At 38.5% G+C, this 27,044-nt stretch overlaps 1 protein-coding gene and 1 long non-coding RNA gene across 8 annotated transcripts in view; one reads left to right on the plus strand and one right to left on the minus strand.

Annotated features, from left to right (window-relative positions):
• The window catches only part of MFF (mitochondrial fission factor), a 36,029-nt gene extending 15,085 nt beyond the window's left edge, over nt 1–20,944 (minus strand). For 2 of the 7 annotated variants that reach the window (XM_037908577.2, XM_027817352.3), the window contains exons 1-6: nt 20,754–20,940; nt 17,715–17,880; nt 14,879–15,096; nt 12,957–13,129; nt 10,263–10,351; nt 619–777 (exon numbers count right to left, since the gene is read on the minus strand). In XM_037908577.2, the coding sequence (XP_037764505.1) occupies nt 619–777; nt 10,263–10,351; nt 12,957–13,129; nt 14,879–15,096; nt 17,715–17,752 (677 nt within the window). In that variant the 5' untranslated portion in view covers nt 17,753–17,880; nt 20,754–20,940. Of the gene's footprint in view, nt 1–618; nt 778–10,262; nt 10,352–12,956; nt 13,130–14,878; nt 15,097–17,714; nt 17,881–20,753 lie in introns of all 7 variants that reach the window. The other 5 variants (XM_043521908.1, XM_037908576.2, XM_027817354.3 and 2 more) reach the window with 5 other exon arrangements.
• A 3,878-nt stretch (nt 20,945–24,822) lies between these two features.
• Nucleotides 24,823–26,809, plus strand: LOC122461649. The gene is made up of 2 exons (XR_006283727.1): nt 24,823–24,881; nt 26,511–26,809. It is a non-coding gene; the product is annotated as an uncharacterized LOC122461649 (long non-coding RNA).
• The last annotated feature ends 235 nt before the right edge of the window (nt 26,810–27,044 follow it).

Genomic DNA, 27,044 nt, shown 5'->3' on the forward strand with positions numbered 1-27,044 from the left:
TATCTACTATTTAGAATAACAACTGTCACAGTTTAAAGGTCTCCTAACATTTTTTCCAAAAATATTGTTTGGAAAAACATTGGATGTGAATTATCTTAGGTAAGTTTCCAACTTGCTCCTTCATATTAGTTCCACTGAATCATGACAATGTCAACCCAATCTTACTGATTTGTTCCAACAGTCAACAACAGAAAGGTCAAGGATGTTATAAGAAGCCTGCAGACTTGTGATCCATCATCATTTGGACGGCCAAAAGCAATAGAAAACATCTAACAAATTAACAATTTGCAAACAGCACATAAACCAAGCCTTCCAATCACCAGATTAGGTTTTCCTATTTTGATTTTTACATGAAGAGAAATAGAAACCAAACACACACTCTTTAAATACTATATTTGATTGAAGCAAGGTACTAGATAATGGAGCCTTATGAAATGTGAATTTTGGACAATTAAGTTATTTATAAACAATGAAAGCAAAAGAAAGCAAAGCAAAATAATATCATCCCATATTAATTAGTAAACAGAAACCACACTCCACTAAAAAGGAGCACACACCAAAAAAAAAAAAAAAAAAAAAAAGCAGTAAGAGCTGGAAGAATCACTGATGGCCAATCACCTGCGATTTTCATCCAGCACATCCAAGACCTGCTGGTAAGCCCTACGAGTAGAAGACTGGATAAGCGACAAAATGCCACGAGCAGAGTAAATATTAGATCCATCTTCAGGTAACATATGAGGAGGACAGACACGAGCCTGTTGTAGTGATGATGTCACACTGTTTGTACAAGCATAGCAAATGAAGAGAAAAACACTGATGTCAGATTTTAAATAAAGAACTTCTTCAGCCAGCCCTAGTTCCAAAGTTTAAGTTGATTCCGTTTGATCTTACCCTTTGCCCACCAATACCAGGTAAACACTGTCAAAAAAAGAGTAGCAGATGGATTCACAATTACATTTGTTAATTATCTTATGAACCAAATACAAATTACATTACACAAGACTGTGATTTTGGTACAGATATATAGGGTGTTTTTTTCAGAAGTCCGCAGTACTCACGGACATCAATGGGAGGAGAGTTAGGCCAACATTCGACATTTTTTAACATTCCACCCATAATCTCTTTTGAAGTCTTACTTTGAGAGAATTACGTATTAATGCAAACATGACAACCTGACATAAGTCCATCTCTTGAAGCAAAAAAAGTCTCTCACGTTTAACAATGAAAGAGTGAGATTACGATAGTATTTTGATTTGCTTGTGTCTGATGGTTAAAGAACCAAGGTTTAACTGAGAAGTTAGAATAAAAACCCAAAATTCATCTACCAAAGATGACAAAAAGTCTATGAACTATAATTCTGACCATTCTATCAAAGAAAAGTGAACTGAGTTTAAAATGTAAGCATTACAGGGGGTTTTTTGTACATGATTTATTTTACAAACATCTCTGCTGGACACTATTAAATGCTGATCAAACATCTTTGTGTTGTACATGTATTCCTCTTATTAACTTGCCATTTGCCATCTAGGCCTTTACACCAGGATATTTATTTTTAGGAAAATAAACACAAATTTTAATTAATAATGACATGCTTGTTTAGCCTGAATTCATTCTTGTTAAGTTGATAATTTAGTAATTATGTTTGAAAGAGTCTGATTCACTGTACTCTCTAGAATTCTGGGATGGTTTATAATCCAAGACGATTGCTCATCACCAACACTGGATGTTCCTTTGATCTTCTTTGTCTATCATTCCTGCTTTACTGCTACAATATTCTGAGTCTGAGTGCCAATCTTTCTGATCTTTTGCCTGTGTTCCCAAGAAACTGTTATTTAAGTAAAGTGTTAACGGTGGAAATCCGTATACTTGATGTTTGGATCCCTCCTTGGCTGGATCAGAGATTTTCATTGTCTAACTATTCTTGGATTGTGGAAGGAGTGTTCAGCTGATGCTGAGATTAAAACAATGGGTGGTACAAAAAACAACTGTATTGAAAAGGAGGGTCAGCATCACCCTGGCCATCAGTCCATTCACAGCAGGGGCACAGCCAGCTTGAGGGTCAACAGGAATGCAAAAGCTGGATTTCTGACTCCCACTCCAAAGATGAAGACATAAGGATGGATGAGATGAGTAATAACTTTTACTGCATAGTATTTTGACAGATGTGATAATGTCAGTTGTGAACTAAGCTTTTGTCCTGAAATCATGAATTACACTGGTGCTTGACCGACAACGGCTAACACAGTGTTTATTGGAAGATATTTTCACAAGACATTAGAGATGTAGCACTTAGGCAAGAATTTACAGAAATAGAAACAAAGAGACTATAGCAAACATTTATTTTGCCATTTTATGGTTTTGGCTGTGTTCTTCTATACTTGAAAAAAAAAAAAATCACCTGCACTTTCCTTTTTTCCATACTTAGGATTACTTTTACTTTTTGATTAACAGGATTAGTCATGGCAGTAGCGCAATTCCATCTAACTCCTGCTTTGCACTGTGACTACATATTATAAATATCCAGGGTGGATAAAAATCAATGATTTAAAAAAAAAAATCAAATAAATTGGATTTTTTTTTCATTTAAATAAGATTTTTTTGATAAAATGCTTTTTGAGGAAAAAACGTATCTAAAGATAGTTTTAATTAAGAAACATTATAGCTCAAAGATATCTCATCATGGAATAGGGATTATAAATTCTAATTCTATAATATGAGACAATATATTCATGTAATGTTTAAAAAAAAGTTTTGTAAATGAGTTCCAATAGTTAATGGATTAGGGACCCAATCTATGGGGTTCCAGGGGCTTCTCTATAGATCATTTAGGTTAGTCTTTCTATCTACCCAATGAGACTCAGTGCTCAGTTCAGAAGATACCATCAGAGACGCTCAGTTTTGCAGTTCTCAAACTGTGGATTTGTGTCTCCAGAGATAACATGCTTGTTAACTGCAAAAATGTTTTTAAATAAGTAAATAATACACAGAGGTGAGATATAACAGACCTCAACTCTATTGTCCCTCTGCAAATTTGTGTACACAGAGTCAATCCCTTACCTCTCCCTAAAAGTGCAAAGTTTCAAAAAGTTCAATGAACAGAAGATAGTTGGGGGTTGAATAGATCTGGACAAGGAGAAGAAGTCTGGAGATAAATGTGAGAAGAGAGGGACAGGCAGTAGAAACAAAAGTGAAACTGTTTGAGCAGCATATTCCAGAAGTCTTGAGGTCTTTCCGAGTGTAGCCTTCATTGATTTGAGATCTACCATACCATTCTCTCACTAGAAAGGAAAACCTATAATGGCAGCAGGCCGTAAAAGAGACCCAGTTTGGGAATAAGAACCACTCAAGAAATATATGTTTGGTGATGATGTTTTAAAGAAAGTCACACCAGTGAACTGGTGGAAGTCACTTAAGCATTTGGATTCAGAGACTGTTGAAGTGATAATCTCACTTTTAACAGCAGTAGCTGCTTCTGCCAGTATAGAAAGAATATTTTCTTCCTCTGGACTAATTCATTCCAAGTTGAGAAATTGTTTGGGACCTAGGAAAGCTTATTTTTCTTTTCTAGATGATGAACAAACAGGAAAATGAAGGTGAAGCTGACTTAATTAGCTGCAGAAGCCAATATTTTAAGTTTCTCATGTTGACCTGGCTGACATAGTCTATTTAATTTGTTTTTTTTTTTTAATATTTCATTTAAGTATTTTAGTTAAAAACAATTTTAACAAAAACAAATCGGATTTTAAAAAACTTGAACGTTTAACTAAATTCAAAAATTCCTATGTTTGTTTTGTTAAAACAGTATATGTTTGCTGTTGAAGAAAAAATCCAGAATACACAACGTTGCTGTTTTAGTTAAATAAAACAATTTAAAATGTCTGTCTGATGATGTTCTCCTCCTAATACAGCATGGCAAGAAAATCCTCCACATATTAATGATTAACCTGTTGAATTGGAGATATTTATGAAGTCATTGGGAGGTGAACTATCTGCTTCAATTACCTTTGGTAAATGAAATAACCAAATAATCATTCATTTTCTTCTGATATAGCTGTAAAACTAATCTGAAAAGTTTTCAAAATAAATCACTTTAAAAATGTATAGTGCGTACCTTCTAAAATGAAACCTACATCTCTGAGTTGTGAAGAATATGTATTAAGGTTATAACAATGAACAAGACTGCACTTTTATGTAGAAATCCATGATTAAACCAAGTTTTCCTGACTAATGATTTAAATCATGATTTAAATCAAATCCACCCTGTAAATATCCACTGGATAAACTTGAAGAGGCAGGGAACAGGGGCAAGCAAGAAGATATTGCCCCTCAAGTGAATTCTTTGGATACCATTTTCCAGTTTGAATTGGCAGGGCTGGGGGAGACAGGGAGGATATCAAGGTAAAGGATTCTTCATATTAATCCTCATTCCCCTTGACCCTAACGAAGGAACATGATTTAGTAGACTGGTGGAATCAGCAGGGGGAACAAAAGTCCCTCCAAATTCTCAAGATGCAATAATTTTATAATCATATAGATGGTAGATTAAAAACTAAGTAAAATATTTGGCTTATCTATCAATGCATCTTAATGACTAAAAATGCAGAATAGTGAATGGAAGAAATTAGAAACTGTACAAGAGACAGCATCAACAATGGATGATAGCTTGGAAATGTGGCAGGAAAAACACCACAGTGGCCCAACACTGTAGCATTTAATTTCAAAAAGGGGAACTACACAAAAATGAGGAGGTTAAACAAACAGAAATTAAGGGTACAGGGCCAAAAGTGAAATCTCTGCAAGCTGTGTGAAAACTTTTTAAAGACACCATAATAGAGGCTCAACTTAAATGTATACCCCAAATTAAAAAACATAGTAAGAGAACCAAAAAAGAGCCGCCATAGCTAAACAACGAAGTAAAAGAAGCAGTGAGAGGCAAAAAGTATCCTTTAAAAAGTGGAAGTTAAATCCTGGTGAGGAAAATAGAAAGGAGCATAAATGAAGTGGCAAATAAAGTGTAAAAATACAATTAGGACGGCCAAAAAAGAATTTGAGGAACAGTTAGCCAAAGACTCAAAAAGTAATAGCAATTTTTTTTTTTTAAAATTAAGTGCTACAATGTCAGACCACTTTGGTGTTTTTGCAAAAAGAAAAGGAGTACCTTAGAGACTAACCAATTTATTTGAGCATAAGCTTTCGTGAGCTACAGCTCACTTCAAGTGATTAATAAAACTGGGATTTTTCAGCTTGGAAAAGAAAAGAGAGCTAATGAAAGATATGATTGAGGTCTATAAAATCATAACTGGTGTAGAGAAAGTAGATAAGGAAGTGGTGTTTATTACTTCTCATAACACAACAACTAGGGGTGAAATTAACAGGCAGCAGGTTTAAAACAAATAAAAGGAAGTATTTCTTCACACAACGCACAGTCAACCTGTGGAACTCCTTGCCAGAGGATGTTGAAGGCCAAGACCATAACAGGGTTCTAAACAGAACAAGATAAATTCATGGAGGATAGGTCCATCAATGGCCAGTGTCAAAGGACAGGATACTGGGCTAGATGGACCTTTGGTCTGACCCAGTAGGCTATTCTTATGATAACAAATATGGAGTTGGACATACTTTAAACTATAGAATGCTGCCCCCTTCACACTCCCTCTCCCCCCCCCCCCCCGGTCTATAATACTAAATACCACAGTAGTGTTATCTATATACAAAAGCTTTTGTAAAGATTTCAAGGGAACCACTGACTAGAAACATATATTTGTACTTCTAGTAGACATTTTGCATTAACAGCTGTACTGAATAAATTGAAGGTCTCACAACAAGAACTAGCTGCTTGAATTTATATACCATCAAATTATTCTGAATTGTCCCTGAGAACATCAATGGGCTTTACAAAGTGGGTAAATATTAGCACTCAATTTAATGGAGGAAAACTGAGGACCAGAGAGATAAAGTGACTTTCACAATATCACAGAGCAAGCTAAAGTCAGAGCTGAGAATAGAATCCAGAGCTACACAACTCCTAGTCCTTGATCTAATCACTAGTCCACTGTACTACAACCAGTTCAGTGAGCCCCAAAGTAGCTACAAGAAAGGACTGTTTTATAGGCTGCTTGCAAGGACAGTCTCAGAGATTATTCGAATCATGAAATTTATTTGCTTTTGGATAGGAGTCAAACTACAGAGGCAGGAAGAGACAATTCCTATTAAGAAAGTTTTCTCCACAAAGGCAATTTGTTAACTTATATATCCCTCTAAACTAGATAATCAGTGTAAGGGAAACCCTTCTATTTTGGTTCTGACAAAGCTTGGGAATTATTATGCAGACACAGTTTGAAGTTTCAAGGGCAGAAAATGAATTTATGTGAAAACAGAAGGAGTTAAGTAAAACTGAATGGAGTTAATTCCCCTTCTATGATCTTCCCTCAGGATTCAACAGCATAGAGCTATAATTGATTCATTTGTTAAGTCTCTGAAGGTACTTCTACACAGAAATTGAACACTCGTGACTGGCCTGGGTCAGCTGACTTGGGCTTGGGCTACGAGGCTAAAAATTGCTATGTCGACATTCTGGCGTGGGCTGGAGCTTAGACTCTGGGACTCTGTGCTGTGGGTCTTTTATTCCAGTGTAGATGTACCCTAAAATATTCTATTCACAAAGTCAAGAAGAGAGTATGGAGAAGTAGTCTATGGAGTAAACATTTGATGTACAAGGGAATTACAATGTGCAATTCTGCCAAGGGAATTACATACAAGGTGCTCCTACATTTCAGTGTCTCACACTTGTCATTAGTTACTCTAACTACTGTACTATCTACAAAAGCTTTCCCTGCCCTTCTTTTGTCTTTTCTATTTTTGTAATTAAATATTCTTGGGATTTAATACTATTTTGCTGCAGAGATTTGACAAAAGGCATTTTCATGAAGCATTTTAGCAGGTTTGTAACTATAGATTGCTTAAACATGTAAATGAAGGATGTGCATTTGGGATGAAATTGAACCAACTGGGAAATTATTGAAATAAACTGTAGTAAAGCTCAGCAACACTGTAAAATATTTAAGGTTCATGATTGAACAATGTTTGCAGGAAGGCCAGTTAGACAACTGTTGAAGATGTAGAGGCGTCTTACTTATTATTCAGACTTGGATCTGCCTTATGCTTCTAAAGGAGCAAGTTTCCAGTAAATAGATTTAGCTAATGAAGGTGATTAAATAGCTTTAACACAGATTAATTAAGATGTATTAGGAGTTAACTGCATGTTCCATTTCTAAAATGTAAACTCCATCACCTCCTTCCCCCACAAGTTGCCAGAAGAACAGCATTTCTCAAACTATGAGGTTAGTCTCCCTGAGAAGGCACCAGCCTCTTCCAGGGAAACAGAGAGAGTCTAGAAAAAATTAAATACTCTCCTCTGCCACATATTCTTGCTGGACCACTTGTTTTAGAATAAAAAGTAATCAATCCTTTGATTCAATATCAGTTGGTAATAACCAACATAAAGCTCTCTTTCCCCAACTAAGCAGAAATGGCCAAGGAATGTCCATACGTTGAACGTACTCTTCTGTTTTTTGCTTTGCAACTATGTTCTGAGTGGAGATTCTCCTCTCTTAACTTCTGTCTCCGCTTAAATTAAGAGAGAGTTTCCACAAATGTAAGCCCAAGCATTTCTTTACCCCAGTACCTAACAGAAAGAATGAGGTGTAAAGTTTGAGAAATCCTGCAACAGAATTACAGATAGAAGTCAGGCCCTCAGCATACTAAGAGCTATTTCAAGTAGTATGCATTGAATTACAGACACTCTGATTATAAGATTAGTAGTACAGAGAGCTACATAATTAAAAATAATTACAGTACATGAAAATCAAAAGTAACAGTTAAGCTTATGCGTAGTCCTTAGTTGAGAAGGGTGACTGGAACCGTGGCATCTTATTTCTTGGGACAGTATCTGATCTGTGCCACCTTGAATAAGAATTGTGATTCTCTTAAATAAGTGTCCTAGTAAATAAATGGAAGGTAATTTAGAGAACCATCATTACTGCTCAACAGTTAGTTATTGTACCAACAAGTGCCTAGTCATTACCATGTCAACTGGTCCTTACAAACATTTGAGAATCTAAGTATTACTGTCACTGTTCCACCCCCATCCGACTACAAATTCTCATGACAGCCACTGCATATAATAGGGTAACAAGGAGTTAAATGACAACACATTCAGCAACATCTGTCAACTCCACTCCCCCCACCACACACACACAAAATCAGGAGCAGTTCCAACTCCTTCCCTCAAATCTGGGGTGGCTCTTCTAAGAATGTTTTTATTTCTGTCACTCTCACAGCACACATACTGGAACGTCACACAACCCATCAGCCCATCTTTATTCCAAAATACTATAGCTGTTAAGAGTCAGGTATTTAATGTATTTTAAAGACAAAATCTCTCTAAGTTTTTATCACTGTAGGGTCTCAGTGCACAATCACTCTGCAAAGTCATTTGTTTATGTGATATTTTCGAGGAAACGACAAAAACCCAAGCTGCAATTTGCAAAGGAGCCTAAAAGTTAGGTACTCAACTCTCATTGACTTTCAGTGGGATATGGGTGCTTAATTCCTCTTAAATTCCTTTGAAAATCTCAGCCCTAATCTGTACAGTGTTATGGCTATTTGAGGTACAACATGCTCCCAGAAAGCTTTAAAAAGCAGAATAGAAAAATCTTTAACTCTCCCCTTCCCTGTTTTAAAAATAGTCCCTAGAAGTGCATGAGAATCATCTTATGCCCTAGTTATGCTAGGAATTACACCATGTTAGCAAGACTAGTTTAAGCATGGTATAAACAGTTTGTCTGGCCAGAGTGGATGGGGAATAAGATTTAAAAATACAGTGTTCCAGGCTATGCTTCTGTCACTATGTTCTAATCTAGAGAATATTTTTTAAATGGTTGTGTTACATCTGCACTAGTTATACAAACTGTATTTACAATGGATTCTGCAGATTAATTTCCTGGTTAGATGGAGCCTTTATTGAGACACCAGAGTGGACAGTGCACAATGATACTTGGCTGTCAGTCAAGCCAGCACATAAAGTTAGACCAAGAGGACAAGATAAGCAAGGGTTAAACATCCTATAACAGGCAAAATGTTTTGACAGGACTGTCTTTTTAATTAAAGGGTTTAATGTAACTTGAATTTAAGCTGCAAAGCGTGGACTCGTCTCCTGTTTGTGGAGGAAAGTGAATCGGACCCATCCAAGTGCAAGAATAAAAGCCTACAATGACTCAAGTAAGCTTCTGTCAATAATTCACTATACCATGGAAACTGTGATCCTTGCAGCTGAATAGTATGGAGAACTAGCACATATTTCATACAATATATAGGCTTATTATTCAAGTCACATTTGTTTAGATCCAGCAAACACATTCCTAATTCTAACTAGAACACAGGGGTGGCATTTTCAGATAGTAGCAGAAGGAATACAAGGATTGCAATTGCAATGATTAAAAAAACAGCCAGCCTCTTGTGTTTTTATACCATGGTGAAAAAACGTAACTGAAGTATACTCAAAATTTAACTATTTAAACGTTCTATTAAATTTCACCAAAAGGGGATGAGATGTATATGATTACAACATTTCCACATCCACCCACACCCAATAAAAAGGGGTGTCTGCCACTCACCGGCTTCTCAACATGAAGATATATTGACAGATTTCAAATAAATTACATTTTTATGACGTTAGAGAAAATTACTTATGTAATTATGAGGGTGCACCAATTTCTTTGCTCCTATTCAAGGGATCACACAAAAAGGTGGGGACATCTTTAACACACAAAGTAGAACTCAACTTCTTGGAAGAATAACCTGAAACTTGGGAGAAAGTATTGTACACAAAATCATGATCTGATAATCTCTTTCAAGTTACAGGCAGACAACTAGAAGTCACATGGAAAAGCAGTTGAGCTAAAGTTGTGATCTGCAGCTCATGGCAAAAAACAGCAAAATCACAACTGAAAAAAGATCCCAAACTCCAAAGAGAACAGGGAGATTTTATTGTAAATGAAGTCAGCCAACAGCACAAAAAACAGGGTTAAAAAGTTGATTATTCAGGAAACATATTGCAGTTCTATAATGTTCAAACTTGTGTTACTTAACAGTGTTTGAAATGAGTATACCAAACATCAACAGGAAAAGCAGGTGGGAGGAAAGAGAGAACAAAATACTAATCAAGTTGCCCTTAAGTCACTGCATCCCAGATCTCTACTCACATGGAATCGTTTCTGACCAATTGACCATTTTGACGAACAGCGTTTTCACTCATAGAACGTTCTCTCTTCGATCTTCCCACTGAACGAACCTGAAAAAACAAAAAGAAGTGGAAGAGGGAGACAAAGAGAGGAAGAGAGAGTGTTTTTCACGAGTGTCCCACAAGTACTGTGCTAAAGGCTGTTGACTGAATCTGCTCTCAAATACACATTCATAGCTCTCGTTGATATCAAAGTGAGTACAGAAGAGCACCTGATGGCAGAATCTGGCCCCGTTTACAGAATATGGAATTGAGTTTCTAATACAGTTTATCCCAAATTACTTGGTGCTGTCCAAGACACATGAATAAATGGAATTTTAGATAGACAAAGTGGGTGATGTAATATCTTTTATCAGACCAACTTCTGCTGGTAAGCGAGACAAGCTTTCAAATGGACCTGAAAAAGAGTTCTCTGTAATCTCGAAAGCTTGTCTCTCTCCCCACCAGAAGTTGGTCCGATAAAAGATATTACATCACCACCTTGTCTCTCCAACTTCTGTGGGTGAAAGAGACAAACTTTTGAGCTACACAGAGCTCTTCTTCAGGTCAGGGAAAGGCACTCAGTGTCACAGCTAAATGCAAGGTGGAACAGATTGTTTAGCGTAAGTAATTAACACATATTGGAAGGCAGTGTTTCTCAATGATTGGTCAATGGACCTACACTGGTCCCTGAGATCTCCCTGACACAGATTAGGAAAACAGCAAGCTGGTCCCTGGTATCAAACAGGTTCGGAAACACTGTTCCCAGGGACTATTCAAGGTGAAGTGGCCTGTTAACACCCCTGCAGTCATAGGACACCAAAAAAAAAAAGGGGGGGGGCGGGGTTGGAGGGCAAGTGGATTACACATTGTTGTAATAAACCATTAATCCAGCATCTCTCTTAAAACCATTATTTTTAGTGTCTAGTGAAGTTATGAATTTAAGCTCTCAGGCTTGTCTTTTGAAGGTGTTGTGAAGGCTTCCTTTGAAGATGAGGACTGAGAGGTCAGATATGGAGTGATTGTTTTGTGAAACATGCAGATCTGATACTTTTTTCACCCATGTTCACCCAGGGATGATATGGCGTTTTTGTTTTATTTTTCTGTGACAGTTCATTTGAGAGTGTAGCAATTATCTGGTTTCACCCACATAGTTGTTATTGGGGCATTTAGTACACTGGATGAGGTACACCACATGTTGTGATACGCATGTGTAGGACCCATGGATCTTGAAAGGTGTGTTGTGGGAGGTACTGGAATTTTAGATGAATTAGGAGGCAACCCCTTATGCCCATTACTGCTTCTGTTAACCATTCACACAATTACTGTTAGAAAGGACAATAGAAGCCCACTAAGTCTGAAACAATAAATAGTAATTCTGTATTTTACATATGCAGTTTAATAAATGTTTGGCTGCTTAAAAAATTGGAGACAGAACATATCTATTAGGTCATCTTATCCATCCCTAAGCCAGTGCTGTCTTGTTCCCTGAAACACATTTTTACAGCTTAATTAACAACATTTTGCTTAATATTGATTATATTAACAACGGATACTGGTTTTCATACAAATCTGACACTTTTTTAATCCCACTATTCTCTTGCTCTCAATAATATCCTGTAGCAATAGTTACATTGATTAAATTATATACTGGGTAAAAAAGAATCCCCTTTTATCAGTTTTAAATTAAATTAGTTGTCTTTCAGTTTCGTGTGTTGTCCCCTTGTGCTAGTATTATAGTATTAGTATTATAAAGAAAAGGTAAATAGGAGCTCCACATTTACCCTCTCTAAACTGCATTATTTTATACCTTTATCACATCATCTCTTATTTACCTGATCTAAAACAAAGTCCCAATTCCTTTTTAATCACTCTTATTATTGAAGTTTTGCATGTCTCTAATCACTCTCATTGTCCTTTGCTGAACCCTTTCAATTTCTGCCATGTTCTATTTGAGATGAAGTAACTGGAACTGAGGTATTCAAAGTGATGATTTAAACAACCTTATGTCGTTTGCCTTTTTGACTCTCCTATGCATTTAGCAAATATTTTAACTGAACTGGCTCTAAGGACACTTAGTTTCCTGAGTCTCAGACTTAATTTAGAACCTAGTGATATGTTTTCAACACATTTTGACATAAAATTCTGCATTGACCTGGACACCAAGATTTTTCCTGGTGCAATTTAAATATGGACAAGTTACAGCATACGCATCTGGAAAATAGGGAATAAAATTAAAATACTTACAGCCAGGGCTATAAAATAGACACTTACCTATCAGAGAGCTGGTTAGGAAATATATTTTATTTCCCACCAAATAATTAAGAATTTTTTTTTGCTTTCACTGAATTTTTAGGTTTTCAGTTTCTGATAACCTGAACAATGTCAGTGAAAACAGAATTTTCTTGTGTAAATTTCCTTTTAGTCAAAAAAGGCATTTTGATCTTTTATTTTTAAACCAGTTCTAACGATGGTATCTAGGTTCTATATTCATTTTAACTGACAAATCGTTAGAGGGTTATCTTATTACTAGTAAGTGCACACATTACTTTGTAAAATATTTTTATGGTAATAAACTGATCTAGATCACAATGTAGGGATCATTCACCATCCCATTTTTCTTCTTCAGTAAACTTTCACAACTAAGAAAAAGTTAAAAATAAAATAAAATACTAGCCTCTTCACTCTGAGGTGTCTGCGGTGGGGGTCTTTCTAGATCCAGAAAATCTAGTGGTCGCTCACTAAGTGAGATAACCCGGGGAGGAGTTTTCAATGACAGAGGTTTGAATGGAGCAGACTGAATAAGGTCCAGATCTGATGGTCTGGAAAATGGAATGTCTTCACTATTACCTGCAACAACATAGTTGAGATTATTTTAATCAATATCAAGTAAACACATTAACAGGTGAAAAGTTAGTAAAAAAGTTCACGAAGACAAAGACATCCCTCACACTTCCACAAATAGACCAAATGTTTGCAAGAAAATTTATGCCATAGGAACTAAGGAAATATAACATCAAAATACAATCAACTCAGAAAACCAAACAATTATGAAAGACGGCTGCTAGTAGTCTCGCAGTTAAGGATATATTGAGATTTTTAAAAAGTATTTCCCTTAACTATATTTCTGTACTTCAAAAAATCCTTACCACAACCTGTTTCTTCTAGACTAGCTATTATTTGCTTCTGTATCCCCACTGAGATATATTCCTGGGAAAGTGGCCACACATTCCACAACACCTGAGGAACATAACTTCACAGTCACCTTTAAATCTGCAGCATGATGATAATTATTGAGTGACTTGACCACAATCTCACCATCCAAATAACCTGTTCATACAATTCAATTTTTAGACAGTTGTTTAAAAAACCCCAAACATCTGAAAGGTTTTCATTTGTTGCCTTGGTAAATTATATATAAAGACACAAATGCAGGAGGGACATTTGATAAAAAATTTCTCATTAAAATTGGCGGGGGGAGGGAGGTTTAAGATAGCCATCATATACATAACACCTAACCTTAGAGAATATGATTAAGCCCACCTATCTCTCACATGGTTTTTGCTTATTACAAGCTACATGTCATGGTTTTTGCTTATTACAAGTCACGGTTATAGCCCTTTGACACACTTATAGCTTTTGTTCACTCTTACCTGTGCAGTATTCTCTGGACATAATTCATGATCCTGGAAGCACCCGATTCACTGAGAGCACTCTCTAACCTGCAGAATTAGGTCTTACCAAAGCTCTCTTTGTTCAGATATAAAAATGAATAGAAGTTTGAATGTCTGAGTATTTCAAACTGTGGGACAAATGCATACTAGCAACAAGGACAAGCTTTGAAAAGATGTAAGAACTGTCGATGTTCTTAAGCTTTATCATAATCGTATGATCAAACACAGATTATTATATATCATAAGCTTATTATCCGTAGAGCCAACTCAGTAGCAGAGATATCATCAATATGATGTCGATGCTCCTATTAATCAGAATAATTTTGAATTATATCTAATGGGTCAGACAAAGTATATTTTTAGAATATGCTGCAGCTACTGTAGCTTATTCCTATTATATTAAGAATCAGAAGTCAGGCAGTAGGTATGGGTGGGTGAAATTCTGTGGCCTGCAATGTGTAGGAGGTCAGACTAGATGATCATGATGGTCCCTTCTGGTCTTAAAGTCTATGAGTACAAAGTAAATTTTGCTGGGGTCCATTTGTAGTACTCATAATTCAGGCATGAAAGACACAGTAAGAGATTGGTGCATGTAATTATTTCAGCTTATTGTCAATATACATTCAGACATAGCACAACAAAATTATGAAACCGTGCATATCAACATGTCGTCTTAAAAATTATCCCAATGTCTCTGGTCAATAAAGCATTTTTCATATTTTAAGAAACTTTAGAGGTCATAATTGATCAGCAGCTCCTATTTGGAGGATTGGGATACATTTCACAAGTCTTTGTTTTTGAATAATATTTTTTTCCCAAAACATCACTAAATTATTTTTTAATCCTGCAAAACAAGCTATATTGGACAGAGAGCAAATCAGGATAATGCTTTAGCTGCTACTTTTACCGTACAACGTACACATACCTGCCACTACAATCCTCTCTGGAACCTGCATAGTTACACTGGCATTTGGAAGTCCTTCTTGGATGCCTTGCTCAAGTTCAGCAGTTGGTGGAGCTACCTTTAATTTTTCTGGTACCCTCATTCGCTGGCTGATCCCTTCAGTGTACTCAATATCATACTGAATTCGATTAATTTCTGCCATCTCAGCAGCTGGAGATGGGAACACTGCCCCATTCATTCTGATGAAAGAAAACCAAAAACCCATGAATTATTAACTGACAGCAAAACTAAACACTAGGTGGGTTTCTTTCTCGATGCACAATAGAGTTAAGTGGATACATTTCTCCAATAACTGGGCAAGTGTCAAATCTCCTTGACTGAGCACACACAATATTTAGTGAGAATAACTCCAATGTAAATTCAAAGAGCAAAATTTCCAGCTGCAAAGGACTACAGTAATTCTCCGTATGCTACCCAAACCCCACACTGAGGCTGTGCAGGTGGTCTGTTGGCTCAATGGCGACACAGGGCTGCCTGCAATTCCTTACACAACATTGATAAGGTTTCCATACTAGCCCCCACATAGGCTAGGACAGAAAGCTACATTGGGTAAGAAGTCGGGGCACAGATGTGTTTGTGCAACATCAGTATCCCAGGCAATGGGAACACAGGGGCTGTGGCTGCTATTTCAGCCTATAGAATGGAATGGTGACTGCAGGCTGCTGGGTGGTGGATAAAGGAAAGGGACAGGGTTGCACAGTAGCCTCGCAACATAGCCCTGACTTGGTGGGGGGAGAGATTAACTTACACAGAACCCAGTTTCACCAAGAAGGAAGTTTCTCACCAGTAAGCTGTCCAATCAGTTTCAGAAATTCAGCATTCCTACAACATTCCCATTTGATTTATTCAGTACTTCTAGTTTAAAGACAAGCTATTTTGTAAACTTAAAGACTTTTTACTAATATGTATCTGATGATCTGGACAGACTAAAAATATATCTACAATATACAATCAGTGCTTTTCAAAATGGAAATCCTACATCTGCAGAACAGACACACCATGGGCAGAAGCAGGAATAGTTTCCTCACACTGCCAAACCAGAGTACAGTATTTCCACCCTGAGATGGAGGGCCCCCTTTAGGGGCAAGAAGGGAATTCACTCTGCTTGACCATGCCTCTGTGATGAGACTGTAATGGTAATGATGTTTTTTACAATATGGATAGTACAGATCCTAGTGGCCCAAATGAGACTACTCACTTGTATCACATTCTCGATTTAACATCTTTCTGAAAGGAAAAGGATATCTGAGCATTTTCATAAAACTATCAAGTACTGGAATCCAAACACAGAGACAGTTTCTCAAAATAAAGTATCTTCTAAGACCTGTAAGTCATTTGGGCACCTTTGGTTAATTTGCATATTAAACTTCATATAGAGAAGTCAGTCCATTGCTGTAATTATAGTGAAACTAAGTTATTGATATATTTACTAATATTATATAGGAGAGATGCCCTTCCGGATGTCCCATTCAAACCCTACCACCAAAATTAATTTCAGAGTTTTGTATTTTGGGTGACTCAAAAAGACAGTTAGTTTGATGACACAGGACACCAGATTAAATGATGAAGTGGAAACAAATGTAAGTGTGCCAGGAGTAAGAGCCACGTGGGAACCAATACAGGGATACTCAGGGTTGTGACGGGGATTCCCCAACACATTAAACCCCTGGCAATTAGAAGGAATCCCACCAACCTGAAAACACATAACACAAGAACCAGTGATCACCCAATTAAATTAATAGGGGGTAGATTTAAAACAAACAAAAGGAAGTACTTCTTCACACAATCCATAGTCAACCTGTGGAACTCGTAGCCAGGGGATGTTGTGAAGGCCAAACTATAACTGGATTCAATAAAAGAATTAGATAAGTTCATGGAGGATAGGTCCATCAATGGCTATTAGCCAGAATGGTCAGGGATTCAATCCCATGCTCTTGGTGTCTCTAACCCTCTCACTGCCAGGTACTGGGACTGGACGACAGGGGATGGATCACTTGATGATTGCCCTGTTCTGTTCATTCCCTTTGTAGCGTCTGGCATTGGCCACGGTCAGCAGACAGGATAATGGGCTAGCTGGACCACTGGTCTCACCCAGTATAGCCATTCTTATATTTATATTTAAAACCTCACACCAGAAATTAGGGAAGGAAAAACGCCCTGTTTTATGCAAGCTTGCAAAAAAAAAAAAAAGAAAATTACATTCCTTTTCCTTCATTGAGGCTGAGAACCATGCAGAGTTATAGGCTGTCTGTATTAACTCCTGCAGGTTGTATGGCTCCAATAGAAGGAGCTGATAGGACTCAAAAATTGGGAGCAGAAGTGACTCCATAGCTCATTGACAGGCACTCACCAGTTGCTCAAGTTGTTAGTCTCTAAGGAGCCACAAGTACTCCTTTTCTTTTTGTGAATACAGACTAACACAGCTGCTCCTCTGAAATCAAGCAGCTCTGCCACACTTAAATGCATAGACTTTAGCCTCTCCCTCCACCCCACACTTTTGGTCTCACAGAGCAGATTTACCCTTCCTGCTACAATAAAGTAGCCTAATGTATTGTGGCCAAAGTACAAAGTGCCTTCTGAGCTTTGCACATCCCAAAAGGTCATGTACAGTTCAGGCAGAAGAAGCAGTAAAGCACTTCAAGATCTTTTGAGCTGAGAGTCTTTATGCAAATGAAAGTATTTAATTTTAACAAGAACTTAAAAATACCAAGAGTATTCTATGGCAACAGCCTTGTTAAATGGCCACGATCTATTAAGTGTTACATGTACCAGATGAGTTCGATAAGATTTTACTAACCTCCCTAGAGGTGATTCACTGCTTGTTCTTTTGTTCATTTTGAAATATTTGCACAGCTATAATTTTGTAATCAAATATCACTACACTGCAGCACTGTTTACTTTACAACACAGTAAAGTTTGGATCTGTTTTTGTACATAAGACAGCATGACAATTGCTTTTCCAGCTGTAAAAAAATAAATAAATAAAGAACAGCATTAGAAGAGTCAACTTCATAAATATTTAGAATCTAAATATCAGTTTCATAATGGGAGTCTGGCAGTAATTGCCAAGTATCTACAAATACAATACTTCAGTATGCTCACATGCGTCTTAGAATTCAGACATGTAATTTCTGGAGAATTCATTGATTTTCTAAATGGCAGAAGGGAAAAACAGTGAGATTTCAGCTGCTCAATCCTTACAATACTGAAACTTACTAATTAAACTAGAGAGGTATGTTTATGGGGAAGAAAGAAGAGGAGGTCTATTATAAAAGATGTTAGTCCATATTAGAAAAAAGCATAGTTAGCACAGAGACCTAAGGCTGAGATCCTGCAATCTGCTCCATAGTAGGCAGATTCCTGCACCTGTGCAAAATCGTAGGGTATGTCTACACTGCACTTAAGAGTGAGCCTCCCAGCCTAGGTAGACAAACCTGTGCTAGCATGCTAAAAATAGCTGCATGCCCCCAGATCTGAGCTTGGGTGGCTAAAATGAGCCTCCACCGGTGCTACAATGTCCACACTGTTATTTTTTAGCATGCTAGCGTGAGTCACACTAACACAAGTCTGTTTAGGGGGCTGGCTTTCAGCTGCAATGTAGACAGCCTTAGTGACCCCAATGGCAGTGCACCTGTACAGAGCAGTTTGCAGGGCTGAAGCTTAAGTCAGAATATGTAGATGTCTATTCCACTCCTGATTTACTGTGACCTTTGACCTATCTGTGCCTCAGTTTCCTATGTAAAATAGTGACAATATTTAAACTAATTCTGTAAGCCATATTTAGACCTTAAAATAATAACAAAAAGTTCATTACCATCAAGAGAGCTCAAACTGAAAGCACAAAGTAGAAAAATAAAATTCTTAGCTCCTTTATGGTAAATGAAAAGCAGAACTGTCATTATTAACTGGAAAAATCTGAGTGGTTGAACAGTATTCAAAGTCAACAGGGGGAAAGGAAGTTTTAAGGTGACATTTACAGAACTCAGTGGTTGTAAAGGTGGGGGAGGAATGAAAGTTTGAGAAAGATAAGTCATCACAAATAAAAACATGATTAATTATGCAGAATCATTGAAAAGGGATAGAGGGGGCCAATCCGAGAGTGCACACAGGAGTGTAAATGGGAACCCAGGAGGGCTATTTTGAATGGGAGATGAAGATGAATCAAGTAGATCGAGGAGACAATACAATATGACGCTGACTTCTTGGACACAGAAAGTAGCATGCATATCCCATTCTGGATCTCCTAAAAGGGACTGTCATTGTAACAGTAGTTTGTGATTAAGGAGAATATATGGATCTGTGTATACAAAGTTAAACAAAGGATGAATTTGGACGCCATGATATGGCAATTGCCAGACACAGACAAGAGAGATGAGGGAGAGAAAAAGTTTGTCATAAACGACATGACAGTTTTGGGCTTTGGAAGCAAAGTTAAGAGGATGTATTATGGGACACAGAGGACTGATTAACTGTCAGCACATCAGTCACTGAAGCATTTAGAATTAGAAGCTATGATGTAACAAAACACTATCAGGGTGATTGGAGGGGGATGCAGAGCTACATGTCATCTGCGCACAAGGGATAAATACTGAAATGCATTCATCATGATACATGTGTCAGACCTATTTATGCACATCACCTATGCACATCATGTACATGGAAGGAATGAACAAATGTTAGCAAGGCTTTGGGTTCGTATAATATTTAACGAATGCAAGAGAGCAAATGCCACTCTGCCAGCAGCAGCTTTGAAGCTGCAATGCATAGTGAAGATCCCAATTGGGGCAAAGAGGTAGCTTTACAAACAAACGTCTTTATTTTTCTAGTAGAAAACGAGTATTGTAAAATTAGCATAAATTAAAAAAAAGGCTGTCGTTTGATAAGCTGCTACTTTGAAATATCCAGGTTGTCACTGAGAGGCAACACTTCAAATAATGCTGTGGACAAAGTGACAACTACTAAAGTTAAAACAGAGTAAAATGGAATTCACTGGGCTTGAGTCTGAGCTAATACTGGTATCACAGCACTGTTTTCTGCGGAAGGTGTCCTGATTTACAAGGGCATAAATGAGAGGGGGAAAAACAGGCCCAGTAGGTTAGAGTATTACATAATCCTAACCACTCAAGTCTCATAACCATTTAAGAAGTCATTTTAAATTATTTTGTTAATAGAGGGTGCGCCACAATGTAGATATACCCTTAATGTTTAGGGTCTTTCGAAATGTGAAGTCAGGGGCATCCAGCCCCTGAGGGGGCTACTGAAAGCAGGATCCCCTATTAAGTGAATATATTTAAAATAAAATAGTGTGGGCAGAGAAAATGGAAACACTGGGGGTGGGGGGCATGAAAAAGAGAAAATGGGCCAGCTGGGGGTATAAAAAATAGTAGATATGCAGAGAGAAAGTGAGAATGGCAGAGAAGATGGGGTGGGCATAAAGAAGATGATGGGGGGGGGGGCAAAGCTGGACAGGCAGTGAATGTGAGTGGACTCGGGGGGGGGGGGGGCGGTTATAACAGGCCATGGAGCAACACATGGGGGATGGGCATAACAGGGCTAGAGCAGGCCGGGGAGAAGGGGGGCCTGTAGCGGGGAGGGGCTAGAGCAGGCCGGGGTGAGGCGGCCGGGGGGGCTGTAGCTGGGAGGGGCTAGAGCAGGCCGGGGTGAGGCGGGAGGGGGCTGTAGCTGGGAGGGGCTAGGGCAGGCGGGGGTAAGGCTGGGGAGCCTATAGTTGGGGGGGCAGAGTAGGGGGCATATTGCTGTGGGGGAGGCCCAGCTGGGATCTTCCCACCCTGACTGCCGGGGTCTGGCAGAGCAGGCCCCAGCGTTACCGACTCACCCAGAGGCCGGCGGGAAGCCGCCTGGCAGGCCCCTCACGCGCTCCAGACACTCAAGGGCTCTCTCTCACTGATAAGAAAGCGCAATGCAGTCCGGGCCGCTTAGATGGAAAAACAGACTGAATTGTCCACATCGAACCGCCGTAGCCACCACTGAGCAGAGAGCGGTGTAACGTCACGTGACCTAAGAAGGGCGGAAGTGATTCTCTGGCCCTTCACCTGAGAGAGAGAGCTAGGGGGAAGCCATCTTTACTGTGGTCAGACAGGCCGTGAGCGCTGTGTGCCTTTGTGATGCTACTGCTGTAATTGCTGCCACAGGCTCCTAGCTACAAATACAGTGCTGGTCGGTAGCATTGACGGTGTAGTGTTAGGTGATAATGCTGAGTGAATGCCCTCAATGTCTATCACTAGTTATATTTTACTGTCACCAGCAATGTGGCCACATTAACCCATTCTTAGAGATCAATAATAGAATAGTACTAGGAGGGGTGCTAGAACAATTTTTATAGTGGGGTTGCGGAGAGCCATTGAACCAAACTGTAAACCCTGTCTATAATGGAAACCACTTCAAGCCGGGGGTGCTATGGCACCCCCACACCACACCTGTAGTTCCAGCATCTATGAGTACTAGAATATTAATTCCATCAGTCTGATACCAGGATAATACTGTTGCTGGCACCCAGTGCCGAGAGGCTAAACAACAGCTGGGGTTGGTTTGCTACCCGGTGTGCTACACCCAATAATCACAACGGGGTGGAGAAGCAGAAAAGTTTATTTGCAGCTGCAAAAAGGTATAGGGAGAATAGAATCTCAAATCCTGCACCCAGAGCAGGAAGTTACACAGGCTTTTATACATCCTTTTCCCCAGCATACTTATCCAATAGCAAGGTGCCCTAAGTATCCATATAGCCAGCCAGTCCAGTTCCCAGCTAGTTCCCTTGTTCTCTGTATCATTTGTTAAACCATACATAAAGCTGCTTTATTCAGCATTGTTCTTCCATATCTGCCCTGTTTGGCCTTGTTTAGTTTCAGGCAGTCTGACTCTGCAACATATTGTTGTAGATCCTCAGCATAACTGCTGCGAGTGCCTCCAGGCGGGGAGGCCAAGGACACTTGGGCCTCGTATGCATAACTGCTGCGAGTGCCTCCAGGCAAGGGGGGGGGGCAAGGACACTTGGGCCTAGTGCGAGGGGGCTTCATCAACACTCGTGGTCTTCCATCCCCTTGAGTTACCTAGTGGCCATGCCCCAGCGTCCCCAACAACTCCCTCCTTTGAGAACACTCAACAACCTTGGCTCTGAGTTTTCTCACTTGGGCTACTTATTTCTTTACAATAGGACTTTGCATAAGCACTTTGTGATAGCCCTGAAGAGAATGACTTATTAACTTTTCCAAAAGGGCCCTAACACATGATACTGCACAGCATAATACCAGTAATATAAGCAATACAGGAAAGAGAAGTTTCAATAACAGGCTAAATTAAAACATCTGAGGTCATAATTTTATTTAATTATTTTAACTAAGAAAATTGGCAAAAGTATGTGAATGTGCTGCCGAAGTTGGTAGCTAAATCTGGCTAAAGAGTGGGGTGCCATCAGACAGCACCATTACTTTGGCCCTGATCATGCAATGCAAGCTCCTAGGTCCCCTACATGTGTTGTCCCATTAATTTTGCATTGCAAGAACAAGATCTATGTGAGTAACATTAATACTGAATTACTGTTATATTAGCAGTAGTAATATTAACTAATATCAATATAGTCTTATTAACTTTGTTATATTACTGATAAATATTATGTTGATATTTTGGTAGGTATTTGTATTATGGTGGCAATATGATCAGGGCCCCGTTGCACTAAGCCCTCTACATACACTCCGTAAGACTGTCTTTCTCCTAGAGAGCTCACAATCTGAATAGACAGGACGGATGAAGGATAGGAAGGGAAACAGTCAGAGAAAGGTGCAGTGACTTGTACAGCAGCTAAGCTAGAACTAGAACCTTAGGTTCCTGCATTCTTGACTAGTACTCTATTCATTAGGCCCTGCTGCTTCATTGTTTTTACTAGCTGAAAAGCATTATCCTGGTATCAGACTGATGGAATTAATATTCTAGTACTGGTCAGCTGTTTTCTTATGGTCTGAGTAACTCTAGCTTTGTCTGAAAACCTTGTTGCAGCATGCGACTGTAATAGCTAAAATTCTACACTAACAGACATAAAAACATCAACATCTAACTATGAAATAAAACTGTGATTTGGTTAATGGCCACAGCTACAGCTATAGATGCCAGAGTGGGAAGAAATGCCATAAGCAAGTATTGACAATTACATTGTTCCAAGATCTGTCTCTTTCTGTATTCAGTCCTCTCCATGTGCCAAAAGCATTGAAACAGAGGCAATTACAGGTATAAAATCTGATTTCTCACTAGACATCAGACAGGGCTAGAAATAAAGGTTTTATATTATTGCAAAGCTGGAAATTTCAGCTTTTTAGATGTGCAAAGCATTTCTGTCTTACTTTGATAGGACACAGGACATTGGACCTTAAAATCACATAATTTTTAATACCATCTTGGTCGTCTTCCTACTTTCATTTCAAACTTGATTTTAGCAGCTGCTATCTTGAGGCATGCTACATCTAGAAACCAGTTGCAACTATTAAATTGTATATCGCGTTAGGGAAGTAACGCAAATAATTGCGTTATTTCAATGGAAGCTAGATTGGGCCCTTAATCTTTAAGTCTAGCAGCCATGAGGATATTAGGTGTTGAGGCCCAGATCCACAAAGGTATTTAGATTCCTAACTTCCATTGAAAGTTAGGAGTCTAAATACCTTTGTGGATCTGGGCCTGAAAGACTTGCAAAGGGGGCTTACAGTAGTTTTTGGCCCATTAGTAATGCTTTCAGGATCAATAAACTTTTTCAAGCACTCATTCTGGATTAGTTTTGAAAAAATTAAAAATCAGTCATGTTTAAACTAGTGGAAAAATAGGCACTCTAACTATTGACTGGAAGTTATTTTAAAATTGAAATACTCATTGGTACCACTGCTTAAAGTGTGAAAAATACAGCAATCTTTGAACATTTGGCCCTACATGTGATTATGACGTTGTGAATAGTTACGTAATACTGGAGCTAACATTTTGAAACTATAACAGAGGAAAAACAATTCCATTCTGTTCTTCAGACAGACTCTGCAAATTAATGTTGACTTTACAAAAATCCAATATTTTTTTAAATTAACCAGAAATCAGGAAAGAGAGTAAGTATACAAATAACACAGGGATGATCTTTAATTCTTGCTTACTCCTCTCACACAGCCAGTAGAAAGTATACAGTTTCTTTTAACAGCTTTATTTGCAAAATGCATAAAGATTTTCAGTCAAAATTGGGAAGGCAACAATCCTTTCAAAAATGAATTTAAAATGAACATACCAGATAGAGTCTGATAGGTTTTAAATTAGGGTATGTCTATACTGGCAAGTTTCTGCACCACAAGTTATACTACTTTTATTAAAATGCTGGAATTAAACCACTGTTGCATATCCACACTTTTCTCCTTGTGATGCTGGAGCGCATCCACATTAGCAGCTCTTGCAACGGCAAAGACAGCAGTGCATTGTGGTAGCTATCCCACTGTGCAACTGGCTGCAGGGTGCTTTGGGAAGGGTTTGCAATGCCTCATGGGGCAGGCACAGTGTCACATGATGCAGGTTTCTCAATCCTGTTGTTCCATGGGCATCCCACTACATTGCCAGCAGCTTTTCAACTGAAGTGGGGGCAGAGGGAGAGAGTGAGTGTGTGTGTGTATGGACGGGGTGAGAGAGACAGTGTGTTTTGGGGGATAGATAGTGTGTCACCATGCTGCCTTGTAAGTTCGGACAGCGGCAGGAAGTGTGTCCCAAAGCAGATCAGCACAGCATGCAACGGCTGTCAGAAACAATGGTGCTTTGAAAGGGGCGGGGCGCCTGTCTCCAGGGCAGCCGAGTTCAAAACAATGAGCAGAGCAGTCACTTGAGGCATTATGGGACAGCTCCAGAGGCCAGTTACAGCGCAGAAAGCAATCAAGTGTCTACACTGGCAATAGAGCGCTGGAGCCTCTGCACAAATAGCCTTAAGTCTCTTGTAGAGGTGGTTTTTTTTGCAGCGCTGCAACTTAGGAGTTTCTGCGCACAAACTGGCTTGGCAGTGTGTACATGTCTGCAGTTTGAGCGCAAAAAGCTGCTTTACTGTGCAGAAACTTGCTAGTATAGACAAGTCCTTGGTTAAGTACATTTAAATGCTTTCCTGCTAAGTATGTATTTCTTAGGAATTCTGAATGTTCACAAGGCTCCAGTTAAGCCTAATATTCTGAAAGCTTCTGCTGGAGGATGTACAATTGTTCAGTGCAGAGGCCACATCCTGCACTTACTCAAGCAAATAGGAGTTTTGCCACTGACTTCAAAGGGCCATATTATAACTTTACTCATACTGAAGGGGTGGTCCTACTGAAGTCAACAGGATACTTAAGGAAAAAGGTACTGTGCATTGTAAGTAAGGGTATCAAAGTCTAGCTCAGTGAGAGCAGGATGAAGGTGAAGTCCTTCAACAGATATTAGAGCTGGATGGAAAACTAGGAGAGGGAAAAATTGCAAGCATTTTTGCAAACTTTTTTACTGCTTTTTGTTGAAATATAACTTAGACATTTCTACAGACAGCTACTGTAGTTCTTAATGTTGTGCCAAATTCTGCTCTCACTTTTCTGACGTTAATCCTGTGCAACCTTAATGAAATCAATTACATTGCACAGGGTGTAAGCCAGGGAAGAATGTGCCCCATTCCCTTAAGTGACACTCAAATATAAGTATATAGCAGTTTTCATTCAGCAAGGGTTACTCTACAAGGGATCTGTGACCCCCAAGAGTCCGAAGGGTAGGTGCTGAGAATGTTGGTGTAGTCAATTAAATAACAAGCCCAAATATTTGTAACTCAGCTTGCTAAAGGTAACATAATATTTTATTGCCTGGTATAAGAAGGGTCATATGTGTGTAACAGCTGGAAAAAAAATATAATTCCAGGAAAAATTATCTTCTACATCCACATGAAGAATAAATCTTGCCCCAAAAAAATCAAGGGGAAATTGTGCAGCATGAAAAGGTTCATTTCAAGACAAATCATTACATGCTTTTTCATTAGTTTTCAGTCAAAAGACACAATCACTCCTATGCACAGAATAACTGGAATCTGCTATTCTCAAATCTTCACTGACTGGGAAAGTAACTGACCTCTGGGAGTTACTGATCTAATTTATAAATCCTTCAGGGAAATATTTAAAAAGAAACTGGGGGATGGGAACAATTTTAGCTACAGTGATTTCCATGGTCAATGAAAGGTTCAAATGTTTAAATGAAAGACTGCATAAATCCAATAGATACAGTGAGGGTTTGGCTTGAATTTATGGCATAAATTAAATGACATGAAACTGTCAAACACTTTAAAGCCCCCAGACATCAAACCCACTACAAAATACAGCCTCAAGTTAGGAAACATTAGGTTGGTTGCATTTCTTGAGGGCACTGAGACAGACAGGGCTTGAAGTATTCTTACTGAAATAGATTATACAGGTGGATGGCAGGCAAGGCTTGTTTATGTTTCTCTGTTGGTGAGATACATAGCAGGCAGACTGTGCATGTACAGTAATGGAAAAGATTTCAGAGGACTCTGCTTTGCAAGACTTTCTCTCTCTTTTTACTGTGAATATTGCTTTATTCTCCTTTCCAGATGTCTGGCATGAAATAACAAAACTTCCATTGACCTCAATGGAACCAGGATTTCACTCTGTTCTAAAAGCAACCAGCACTATATTTATTTGAAATATCAGATATCATAGGAGTCACCCTTTTGTGATTTACCATTTTTACTTTGTTGGCCAAACTGAAAGTTGTGATTTTAAAAAGGGAGTTCTGCTAAAAAACTGGTAGAATGATATATCCCCATTTACAGTTTTTAGTCAGAAGACAAGCTATTAATGTTTGGATATTTTTATTTTATGTATATACATTGGCAAGGAGGGAAAGAAATAAGTTTAATGAACTTTATCTGTACAGTCAGAGTTACTTGGTTGCGTTTAGAGAAAGGATTTCTTTTCCCTAGTCTTTTTGATTATTTGCTCATTATTTCTGATTGCCCGTAGTGCCACTTGCATTCTTTTAATGCAATATATTAACACTTTGCACTTCTTTAGCACCTTTTCCCCAAGGCTCTCAAAGAACTTTACAGACATTAGCTAGCTAATATTCGCAATGCTGAGTGATA

Source organism: Chelonia mydas, chromosome 9, assembly GCF_015237465.2.
Source record: "Chelonia mydas isolate rCheMyd1 chromosome 9, rCheMyd1.pri.v2, whole genome shotgun sequence".
NCBI classification, from domain to species: Eukaryota; Metazoa; Chordata; order Testudines; family Cheloniidae; genus Chelonia; species Chelonia mydas.